The sequence below is a fragment of the Eleginops maclovinus genome, chromosome 4 (assembly GCF_036324505.1).
Source record: "Eleginops maclovinus isolate JMC-PN-2008 ecotype Puerto Natales chromosome 4, JC_Emac_rtc_rv5, whole genome shotgun sequence".
NCBI classification, from domain to species: Eukaryota; Metazoa; Chordata; class Actinopteri; order Perciformes; family Eleginopidae; genus Eleginops; species Eleginops maclovinus.
The window spans coordinates 457,100-469,191 of record NC_086352.1 but is presented as its reverse complement, the minus strand read 5'-3'; the positions used below and the strand labels follow the sequence as shown (position 1 = coordinate 469,191).

Genomic DNA, 12,092 nt, shown 5'->3' with positions numbered 1-12,092 from the left:
TAATAATCATACTCTCACCTTTCCATCCAGCCCTCACTCAAACCCCTCTCTCACTGTCCAGTCATCCTCCTCATCCCCCTGTCAGTCAGTCACCTTCACTCCTTCAAGTCACTCCCCACTCACTCACCCCTCTCACTCTCCACCAGTACACTCTTCACTCATCACTCACACACCCCAACAGACACACAACATATGATTAAGATGTGTCCCCCCACCCCCCCCCGGCAGTCTCTCTCACTCTTTCATCAGTCAGTCAGTCAGTCAGTCACTCACTCACTCACTCACTCACTCACTCACTCACTCACTCACTCACTCACTCACTCACTCAGTTAGTCTCTCACTCTTTCAGTCAGTCAGTCAGTCAGTCAGTCACTCTCACTCACTCACTCACTCACTCACTCACTCACTCACGCACACAGACACACACACAGTATGATGTAATGATGTCGTCCCTCAGCCCCCCCCGGTCAGTCAGTCTCTCACTCTTTCAGTCACTCACTCACTCACTCACTCACTCACTCACTCACTCACTCAGTCTCTCACTCTTTCAGTCAGTCAGTCACTCACTCACACTCACTCACTCACTCACTCAGTCAGTCAGTCTCTCACTCTTTCAGTCAGTCAGTCAGTCACTCACTCACTCACTCACTCAGTCAGTCAGTCAGTCAGTCAGTCAGTCAGTCAGTCAGTCACTCACTCACTCACTCACTCACTCACTCACTCACTCACTCACTCACTCACTCACTCACTCACTCACTCTCTCACTGTCTCAGTCAGTCAGTCTCTCACTCTTTCAGTCACTCACTCACTCACTCACTCAGTCAGTCAGTCTCTCACTCTCTGTCAGTCAATCTCTCACTCACTCACTCTTTCAGTCAGTCACTCACTCAGTCAGTCAGTCTCTCACTCAGTCAGTCAGTCAGTCAGTCTCTCACTCACTCACTCTTTCAGTCAGTCACTCACTCAGTCAGTCAGTCTCTCACTCAGTCAGTCAGTCAGTCAGTCTCTCACTCTCTCACTCTTTCAGTCAGTCACTCAGTCAGTCAGTCAGTCAGTCAGTCAGTCAGTCAGTCAGTCTCTCACTCTTTCAGTCACTCACTCACTCAGTCAGTCAGTCTCTCACTCACTCACTCACTCTCTCACTCTCTCAGTCAGTCTCTCACTCACTCACTCACTCACACTCTCAGTCAGTCTCTCACTCAGTCACTCACTCACTCACTCACTCACTCACACTCTCAGTCAGTCTCTCACTCAGTCACTCAGTCACTCACTCACTCTCTCACTCTCTCAGTCAGTCTCTCACTCACTCACTCACTCTCTCACTATCTCAGTCAGTCTCTCACTCACTCACTCACTCACTCACTCACTCACTCACTCACTCACTCACTCACTCACACTCTCAGTCAGTCAGTCTCTCACTCTTTCAGTCAGTCAGTCAGTCTCTCACTGTCTCAGTCAGTCAATCTCTCTCTCACTCAGTCACTCACTCACTCTCTCACTCAGTCTCTCACTCAGTCACTCACTCACTCTCTCACTCTCTCACTCAGTCACTCACACACGCACACAGACACACACACAGTATGATGTAATGATGTCGTCCCTCAGCCCCCCCCGGTGTTGGCAAGCAGCAGCGGTGTGATGCGCTGGTCGTATGAAGAGGTGCATGATGGGACGTTGGGGTTCTCCCCCGCCCTGCAGGTGGGCGAGGGGGGGGTTTGGAGTCGTGTACCGAGCGACTCTCAGGAAAAGGGACTGTGCCGTGAAGAGGCTCAAACAGGTAGTCAATCACAGAACAGAACAGAGCTCCCAGCGAATCACAGAGCAGAACAGAGCTCCAAGCCAATCACAGAGCAGAACAGAGAGCTCCCAGCCAATCACAGAGCAGAACAGAGAGCTCCCAGCCAATCACAGAACAGAGAGCTCCCAGCCAATCACAGAACAGAGCAGAGAGCTCCCAGCCAATCACAGAACAGAACAGAGAGCTCCCAGCCAATCACAGAACAGAGAGCTCCCAGCCAATCACAGAACAGAACAGAGAGCTCCCAGCCAATCACAGAACAGAACAGAGAGCTCCCAGCCAATCACAGAACAGAGAGCTCCCAGCCAATCACAGAACAGAGAGCTCCCAGCCAATCACAGAACAGAGAGCTCCCAGCCAATCACAGAACAGAGCAGAGAGCTCCCAGCCGATCACAGAACAGAGCTTAGAACTCCCAGCTAATCACAGAACAGAGAGCTCCCAGCCAATCACAGAACAGAGAGCTCCCAGCCAATCACAGAACAGAGCAGAGAGCTCCCAGCCGATCACAGAACAGAGCTTAGAGCTCCCAGCCAATCACAGAACAGAGAGCTCCCAACCGATCACAGAACAGAGCTTAGAGCTCCCAGCCAATCACAGAACAGAGAGCTCCCAACCGATCACAGAACAGAGAGCTCCCAGCCGATCACAGAACAGAGCTTAGAGCTCCCAGCCAATCACAGAACAGAGAGCTCCCAGCCGATCACAGAACAGAGAGCTCCCAGCCGATCACAGAACAGAGCTTAGAACTCCCAGCTAATCACAGAACAGAGAGCTCCCAGCCGATCACAGAACAGAGAGCTCCCAGCCGATCACAGAACAGAGAGCTCCCAGCCGATCACAGAACAGAGCTTAGAACTCCCAGCTAATCACAGAACAGAGAGCTCCCAGCCAATCACAGAACAGAGAGCTCCCAGCCGATCACAGAACAGAGCTTAGAACTCCCAGCTAATCACAGAACAGAGCTTAGAGCTCCCAGCCAATCACAGAGCAGAGAGCTCCCAGCCGATCACAGAACAGAGCTTAGAACTCCCAGCTAATCACAGAACAGAGAGCTCCCAGCCAATCACAGAACAGAGAGCTCCCAGCCAATCACAGAACAGAGAGCTCCCAGCCAATCACAGAACAGAGCAGAGAGCTCCCAGCCGATCACAGAACAGAGCTTAGAGCTCCCAGCCAATCACAGAACAGAGAGCTCCCAACCGATCACAGAACAGTGAGCTCCCAGCCGATCACAGAACAGAGCTTAGAGCTCCCAGCCAATCACAGAACAGAGAGCTCCCAGCCGATCACAGAACAGAGCTTAGAACTCCCAGCTAATCACAGAACAGAGCTTAGAGCTCCCAGCCAATCACAGAGCAGAGAGCTCCCAGCCGATCACAGAACAGAGCTTAGAACTCCCAGCCAATCACAGAACAGAGAGCTCCCAGCCGATCACAGAGCAGAGCAGAGAGCTCCCAGCCAATCACAGAACAGAGCTCCCAGCCAATCACAGAACAGAGCTCCCAGCCGATCACAGAACAGAGCAGAGAGCTCCCAGCCGATCACAGAACAGAGCAGAGAGCTCCCAGCCAATCACAGAACAGAGCTCCCAGCCAATCACAGAACAGAGCTCCCAGCCGATCACAGAACAGAGCAGAGAGCTCCCAGCCAACCACAGAACAGAACAGAGAGCTCCCAGCCAATCGCAGAACAGAGAGCTCCCAGCCAATCATAGAACAGAGCTCCCAGCCAATCACAGAACAGAGCTTAGAACTCCCAGCTAATCACAGAACAGAGCTCCCAGCCAATCACAGAGCAGACAGGCATTTTATTTTCACATTGAAAAAAGAGAGAGGCAGCCCTGTGTCTCAGACAGGAAGTGGACTGTGATTGGCTGTTGTTGTTGTGATGTAGGACACTCTGATGGACTGGGCTCTGCTGAAGGAGAGCTTTCAGACTGAAGTGGACAAACTGTCAAAGTGAGTTCATGATGATGTCATCATGATGTGTTCAGGTACAGTCTGTGAGATGTAGTGATGTTGATCCGTGCTGTGTTCAGGTTCAGACACCCCAACATCGTGGACCTGCTGGGGTTCAGTGAGGGAGGGGGGTCAGTGTGTCTGATCTTTAGCTACATGGAGAACAGATCTCTGGAGGACCAGCTGCACAACGTAACACACACACACACACACAAACATTTATAAAAGGTATATCACATTTATTTAGTTATTACTGTGTGTATAATTATGTGTGTGTGTGTGTGTGTGTGTGTGTGTGTGTGTGTGTGTGTGTGTGTGTGTGTGTGTGTGTGTGTGTGTGTGTGTGTGTGTGTGTGTGTGTGTGTGTGTGTGTGTGTGTGTGTGTGTGTGTGTGTGTGTGTGTGTGTGTGTGTGTGTGGCAGTGTGTGTCTCTCTCCTGGTCTCAGAGACTCGGGGTCGTTGAAGGAGCCTCTGCAGCGCTGCAGTTCCTGCACTGCCCCCCCGACGGCCCCCCAGCACTGATCCATGGAGATGTCAAGAGGTCAGACCCCCAACTCTCTGTCTGTCTGTCTGTCTGTCTGTCTGTCTGTCTGCCTGTCTGCCATGAAACGTAAACTGTTATATTTTGTTTTATTATCAAATTAGGTTTGTATGATGATGATGATGATGATGATGATGATGATGATGATGATGATGATGAATTATTGTTGTTATTAATAATAAGATATTATTGTGTGTGTGTTTGGCGATTGCAATGGGTTGGTTCGTTTGGGTCACATGGATATGGGCGGCACTCACAGGAATGAATTATAATCACCTGTTCACCTGAGGCAGGTGTGTGTGTGCGGAAGAGAGGGTGACGACAGGGTCGTTGTATTTGTTGTTGACCGCAAACTGTACGGTGACTTTGATTATCATCCTCTGCTGTCCTAAATGGATCCTCTCGTCATAAAGCACTTTGTTGTTCTCCTCACATTTTCATCTCAGTGAGTCATTTCTTTGATAGGGTCACACAGTTGGGCCTGGCCCGGCCCGGCCTCAGAGACTTGTGTTCTGAAGTCGCTATACTGTCTCACTGTCTCACTCTCTGTGCCTGTCTCACGCTTTGCACCTGTCTCACTCTCTGTGCCTGTCTCACTCTCTTTGCCTGTCTCACGCTTTGTACCTGTCTCACTCTCTGTGCCTGTCTCACGCTTTGTACCTGTCTCACTCTCTGTGACTGTCTCACGCTTTGCACCTGTCTCACTCTCTGTGCCTGTCTCACGCTTTGCACCTGTCTCACTCTCTGTGCCTGTCTCACGCTTTGCACCTGTCTCACTCTCTGTACCTGTCTCACTCTCTTTACCTGTCTTCCTCTCTTTACCTGTCACACCCCCTGTTGCTGTCTCACTCTCTGTACCTATCTCACTCCCTGTTCCTGTCTCACTCTTTGTACCTGTCTCACTCCCTGTTCCTGTCTCACTCTTTGTACCTGTCTCACTCCCTGTACCTGTCTCACTCCCTGTTCCTGTCTCACTCTTGTACCTGTCTCACTCCCTGTTCCTGTCTCACTCTTTGTACCTGTCTCACTCCCTGTACCTGTCTCACTCCCTGTTCCTGTCTCACTCTTTGTACCTGTCTCACTCCCTGTACCTGTCTCACTCCCTGTTCCTGTCTCACTCTTTGTACCTGTCTCACTCCCTGTACCTGTCTTACTCTCTTTGCAGCTCCAACATCCTGCTGGACCTGCATCTCCAGGCCCGGCTCTCAGACTTTGGTCTGGCCCGGTCCCGCCCCTCTTCCCGCTCTGCGGGACAGACAGAGTCTGTGGGGAGGACGGAGACGGTTCGGGGGACGCTGGCTTACCTCCCTGATGAGTATGTGAGGGACGGGGTGCTGAGCACCGCCGTGGACGTCTACAGCTTCGGAGTGGTGAGGCAGGGGCTGATGGGAAATGTAGTCTGAGGTCACCAGGTGTAGTCCTGATGAAAACAACATGCCTAACAGCACCTGCATTCAAACTCTACAACTTTATCAACACACACACACACACACACACACACACACACACACACACACACACACACACACACACACACACACACACACACACACACACACACACACACACACACACACACAGCAGGGTGTTGATAGTAAATAAGTTGAAGGCAGACTGCAGGTCTGTGTGTGTTCCAGGTGCTGTTGGAGGTCCTGACAGGCCGTCGAGCTCTGGAGAGAAACAGGACATCAGGAGACAGATACCTGGTTAGAACACACACACACACACACACACACACACACACACACACAGCATAATATGATGATTGTCTGAGTAACTTGGTTGTGGTTCTGTAGAAGGACCTGCTGGACGAGGTGGAGGACTGTCAGGGCGGATCTTCTGTAGAAGCCTGGAGGAACCAGCTGGACCACCGACTCACCTCAGGTGTGTGTCAGCTATTTATTTACCTGAGTCCAGTCAGCTCAAACATGCCTGCTATACATTCAGAGAGATGTGTGCCTGCAGGGGGCGATGTGGAACCTGCAGGCTGCATGCAGCTGGTGGCTCTGGCATGCAGGTGTCTAGAGAGGAAGAGGAAGAAGAGACCAGCCATGACCAAGGTCAGACGCACACGCACACGCACACACGCACACGCACACACACACACACACACACACACACACACACACACACACACACACACACACACACACACACACACACACACACACACACACACACACACACACACACACACACATTATGACCCTCCTCTTCCTCCTGCAGGTGTTTGATGAACTCCAGCTCCTGCATGCTGCCACCGGGGAAAGCAGCTCTCCCCACCTACTCCTTCCCCCCTTCTCCTCCCTCAGACCCCCCCCCCCTCTGGACTGCAGTGTGGAGGCTCTGTCCAATCAGCTGAGCAGACTGGGCCCTCTGGAGGACTCCTACCTGCCCCCCACCTGCTGCTCCCTCACCCCTCCTCACCCGCTGCACTCCTCTTCCTCCCTCCCTTCCTCTTCCTCCCTACCTTCCTCTTCCTCCCTACCCCCCTCCTCCTCCCTCTCAGGTCCCTGTGAGACGGATGAGAGTCGGGGCTTCTCTCAGTACAACCTCCGGTCTGGAGGGACCAGCTCTGAGCTCCAGTCCCTCACAGGGGCCCTGAGTCCGGACCCAGCAGAGTGCCTCTCTCCTGCAGGGTCCCTGAAGTCTGCGTCCCCCCAGCTGCTGCCGACTCAGGACCTCTGTATGTAACAGTTTTATATCTTAGACAACCACTGTATCATATATCTGCGGGAGCGCTGTGTTCCATGTTGATGTCACTATGTTCCGGAAGTAAACAGAGTCCAATAGAGGCGTTTCAAGTAGGGGGGGGAGTGTGTGGGAGAGAAACTCATTCTGCATCTGCAGACAGTTTAAAGCAGGGGTTTTCAACTGGTTTTGTCCCAGGGACCACCATTCGGACTAGAAAGCAATCCGCGGCCCACTGATGTGCCTGCGCGTGCGCGTGTGTATTTGGTGTTACATGCATAGCTCAATGCATGAAACATGAAAGAGAGGCCACGCAGATTTTATAATAATAAAAGTAGATTTATTAAATTAAATTAAATTAAAGATTATTTTAAAGAAAGAATAAAGAATAATAAAGTGTTGTGCAATTCAGTATTGGGAAAAGTAACTAAAAATGTCATGCAAAGTCAGTCTAGGTGTGTGACAAAACAACAACGGAGAACAAAAATCCAACAACACCGGAGAACCAAAATCCAACAAATGAAGACCAAGGCAGCCTCAACTGCTGGCTGGTCAGGGCTTTTATAACCCAGCCAGGACAGACCTGTCACCAATCACCTGCTGTAGAGACAGAGAGATTGAGAAAAGCAGAGAGAGATTGAGAAAAGCAGGGAGAGAGAACAGGCTTACCATTAACACAGGGCGGGGCCTAAACCCGCCAGGGTCGTAACAGTGAAAACATGGGAGAATTAGGCCTACCTGTCAGTGTGATATCTGGGCGTGGTGAAGTCCACACAGCCTGTCTATTCGTGGCGAAATGGTAGACAGAGACAGTCTCATGTCATTCTCTGGATCAAGCCTAGCCCTGTACTTATTCTTTAAGTACGCCAGTGTAGAAAAACCACTCTCACACAGGTATGTGGTTGGAAAGGGCAAAAGACACCTCATTGCTTTTGCAGCAAGCTGTGGAAATTCTGTCTGGCAACTTATCCAGAATTTAACAAGGGGCTGTGTGTCGTACATATGCCTCCTGACAGAGTCTGTGGACATCTCAATCAGCTTATCCTCTTCCACAGCCGTCAGACTTGACCCTACTGATGCATCGTCACTGAATGGGAGCAGGATCCACTTGCTGTCACGGCGCCACTCTTCCGAATCAGTGAAGTACTTTGCGAATTGACGCACAAGCTTCCTCAAATGCTCACATATAGTGTCGTTGATGTCAGTGCTGTCAGGGTATTCCTCAACTGAAGGAAACATCGCCAAGTTATTGCTCTCCACTCGTTCGATCCACTTTGACATTTTTTTCACAAATGCGTCGAGCTTCTCGTAGAGCTGCATGACGTTTGCATCTCTCCCTTGCATGGAGCTGTTCAACTTGTTCAGCTCTGCAAAAACATCTGTGAGGTACGCCAGCTTAGTTAACCAGTAACTATCGTTGAAATTGGAAGCCAGATCAGAATGCTTCTCGCACAAGAACTCGTAGATAGCTCCGCGTAGTTCAAACACACGGGCGAGCACAGCGCCGCGAGACAGCCAACGCACCTCTGAATGATAAAGGAGAGAGCTGTGTTCACTTCCCAAGTCATGGCATAGGGATGAAAACAGGCGTGTATTCAATGCGTTTCGTTTTATGAAGTTGACCGTCTTGACAACGACATCAAACACACCACTGAGCTCAACACTGAGATCTTTGGAGGCGAGAGCCTCTCTATGAATCAGGCAGTGTGTCCAAATTACCCCCGGAGCCACCCTCCTTACATGCGCAAACAGTCCAGTCTTGCTGCCACTCATGGCTCGGGCCCCATCGCTGCATTATGCAACGCACCTCTGCCACGAGATATTGTGCTCCGTGAAAAAATCGTCCAGTGCTTTAAATATTTCTACACCGGTAGTTCGCCCGGGCAGTGGTTTGCAAAAAAGAAATTCCTCGCACATAGTGCCACTGTCCTCGTATCGCACAAATGTTAACAGTTGCGCATCATTAGTAACATCTGTCGTCTCGTCGATTTGAAGGGAAAACAGAACTGTCTGAAGTTTTGCCATCAGCTGGTCTTTGACATCATTTGCCATTTCCCCAATTCGTCTTCCGATTGTGTTGTCTGACAACGGAATAGTTTTTAATTTGTTGGCACATTCTTCGCTTACCATAGCTCTGCACATATCTATGGCTGCTGGCAATATAAGCTGCTCTGCAATGGTATGGGGCTTCTTACTTTTTGCAACCCTGAGAGCGACCAGATACGATGCTTTCAGTGCGTTTTCATTTATTTTTGCACTCTTCCTCATGGTAGCCTGCTGTCCTTTGAAATCACGCAACATCTGTTGCATGTACTCAACGGGTTTGGCCTTCAAGTGGACGTGATGCGTCTCCATATGCCGCGTAAGTTTCGACGGCTTCATAGCTTCATTACAGAGAATTGTTGAACATACGAAACACAGTGGTACCTCCTCTCCTGCTCTGTCTGTCGTCACTGTGAATCCATATTTAACATATTCCTCATTGTATTTTCTTTTTCGTCTTTTTTGCGAAGTTGACGCTTCGGAAGCCTGTCCTTGCCCTATCGTGGCGGCCTGTCCCTCTGTCGTGGCAGCCTGACCCTCTGTCATGGCAGCCTGTCCCTCTGGCACTTTCCTCACTACAAAACGATCCATTGGTGCTAGATATATAGCTAGACTAGTACATATGTAACAAATGTTTGCTGTACTACAACCTATCTTAAAATACTCTCGTCGGCTATGCTTATAAATGTGTGTCAACTTTGCTCGCAAGACTGTACGTAATGAATAATAAGTGAGGTTAGCGACGCAACTCATTACCATTAGCGAATCACAGGCTACCATAGACTGGATAGGCGCAAGGCTACATTCTGTCAGCTTGAATTTCCTTTATATTATTTTAAACATATTTTTCACGATATGTAACGGTATTCTGGAAATGTGTTGAAATATCAAAGCGAATTTATATTAAAAAAAAACAATGGTGAACTGATCAACATAGGCTCTTGTCACGGACCACATGCAATGCCGCCGCGGACCACCAGGGGTCCGCGGACCACCGGTTGAAAACCCCTGGTTTAAAGCATTATATGTCGGGGGTGTTTGGGGAGAATGTTCTCTGGGATGCAGGACATACTTCACTGTCATACAGGGCCCCTGGGGGCCTCTAGCAGGTTAGGATCTTCTTTTTATCTCATACTGCCTGAGCTGCAGCCCCTCTTTTCACCCTCTGTCTGAAACCAGAGCCGAGTCTCTCTCCTGAGAAACATTTCAATTCTGATGAACGAGTGTTCCATAGTGAGGTCACTATGATCCGGAGGTAACAAACACCTATAGAAGCACAGGAGAGGGACCACCTGCTCAGTCTCTCTGTTTGGATTGATTATTGTCTCCTGTTGTTATTGAACCCAAGTTGGGAAATGTTTTTCGTTGCAGAAATGTAATTACAATCATATCAAATAGCATTTAAAAAGAAAGTGAAAAATATACATTTGGGACAAGATGTACAGAAAATATAAACAAAAACAAAACATTGTTGTTGTTTTTTCAGACGGCAGCAGGAGTTGCGTTCGAGGCCCAGAGGAGAGCGACGAGCTGGACTATCTCCGGGCTGAGAGACTCTGACTCTATGGACATCTCAGACCATCACAGGACATCAGAGGACAGCACAGGACAGAGGTCCAGACTTCCTGGTGGAGACAGAGCTACCCTCAGAGCGAGGCTGTGTCTCCTCATGTTGAGTCCCCCTGTAGATGACCTCTGTTAAATAAGTTATGGCTATAACAGTGTGACATCACAGAGTCACTGTGGGGACCAGACTCAGTGAGACCAGTCCTTAGAGGCTCAAGATGAGTCCATGCTGAAGAGTTGTTGTTCTTGTTTAATAAAGAGAATAACACAGAGAATCATCTGAAGGGCAGTCGACGGAGACATATCTGAGCCAGCAACACACACCTGACCACACACCTGACCACACCTGACCAGACACCTGATCACACCTGACCAGACACCTGATCACACCTGAACAGACACCTGACCAGACACCTGACCACATCTGACCACACACCTGACCAGACACCTGACCAGACACCTGACCACACCTGACCAGACATCTGATCACACCTGACCAGACATCTGATCACACCTGAACACACACCTGAAGAGACACCTGACCACACCTGACCAGATACCTGACCACACCTGAACAGACACCTGACCACACCTGACCAGAGACCGGACCACACCTGATCACACCTGACCACACCTGACCACACACCTGACCACACCTGACCAGACCTGACCAGACCTGACCACACACCTGACCACACCTGACCAGACCTGACCACACACCTGACCAGACCTGACCACACACCTGACCACAAAACTGACCAGACATCTGACCACACCTGACCACACACCTGACCAGACCTGACCAGACACCGGACCACACCTGACCACACCTGAACAGACACCTGACCAGACACCTGACCACACCTGACCAGACACCTGACCAGACACCTGACCACACCTGACCACACACCTGACCAGACACCTGAACACACCTGACCACACCTGAACAGACACCTGACCAGACACCAAATCACACCTGACCACACCTGAACAGACACCTGATCACACCTGAACAGACACCTGACCACACCTGAACAGACACCTGACCACACCTGACGACAACAGACCAGACACCGGACCACACCTGAACAGACACCGGACCACACACATGACTACACACCTGAACAGACACCTGACCAGACACCTGACCACGCACCTGACCACACACCTGACCAAACCTGAACTGACACCTGACCAGACACCTGACTACACACCTGACTACACACCTGACCACACACCTGACCACACACCTGACCAAACCTGAACAGACACCTGACCACACCTGACCAGACACCTGACCAGACACCTGAACAGACACCTGATCACACCTGACCACACACCTGACCACACACCTGACCACACACCTGAACAGACACCTGATCACACCTGACCACACCTGAACAGACACCTGACCAGACACCTGACCACACCTGACCAGACACCTGATCACACCTGAACAGACACCTGATCACACCTGACCACACACCTGACA

General features: G+C 50.4%; 2 protein-coding genes across 2 annotated transcripts; one reads left to right on the top strand and one right to left on the bottom strand.

Moving 5' to 3' along the window:
* The first annotated feature begins 1,052 nt into the window (after positions 1–1,052).
* irak1 (interleukin-1 receptor-associated kinase 1) lies at positions 1,053–10,875 on the top strand. Its single transcript, XM_063881680.1, is given in 11 exon segments — positions 1,053–1,707; positions 1,709–1,777; positions 3,695–3,759; positions 3,840–3,951; positions 4,182–4,300; positions 5,466–5,670; positions 5,938–6,006; positions 6,097–6,184; positions 6,266–6,360; positions 6,527–6,986; positions 10,521–10,875. Coding segments are annotated over 11 exon segments (1,425 nt in total). The 5' UTR covers positions 1,053–1,638; the 3' UTR covers positions 10,595–10,875.
* On the bottom strand, positions 7,160–10,051 carry LOC134863265 (protein FAM200A-like). The gene is made up of 2 exons (XM_063881681.1): positions 7,730–10,051; positions 7,160–7,591 (listed from the first exon to the last, which is right to left on the bottom strand). Exon 1 carries the CDS (start codon positions 8,762–8,764, stop codon positions 7,733–7,735), a length of 1,032 nt encoding a protein of 343 aa, XP_063737751.1. The 5' UTR covers positions 8,765–10,051; the 3' UTR covers positions 7,160–7,591; positions 7,730–7,732.
* Positions 10,876–12,092: the final 1,217 nt, after the last annotated feature.

Excerpts from the sequence above, each read along its gene's own strand:
- LOC134863265 (XM_063881681.1), bottom strand. The coding sequence starts at position 8,764 with ATGAGTGGCAGCAAGACTGGACTGTTTGCGCATGTAAGGAGGGTGGCT.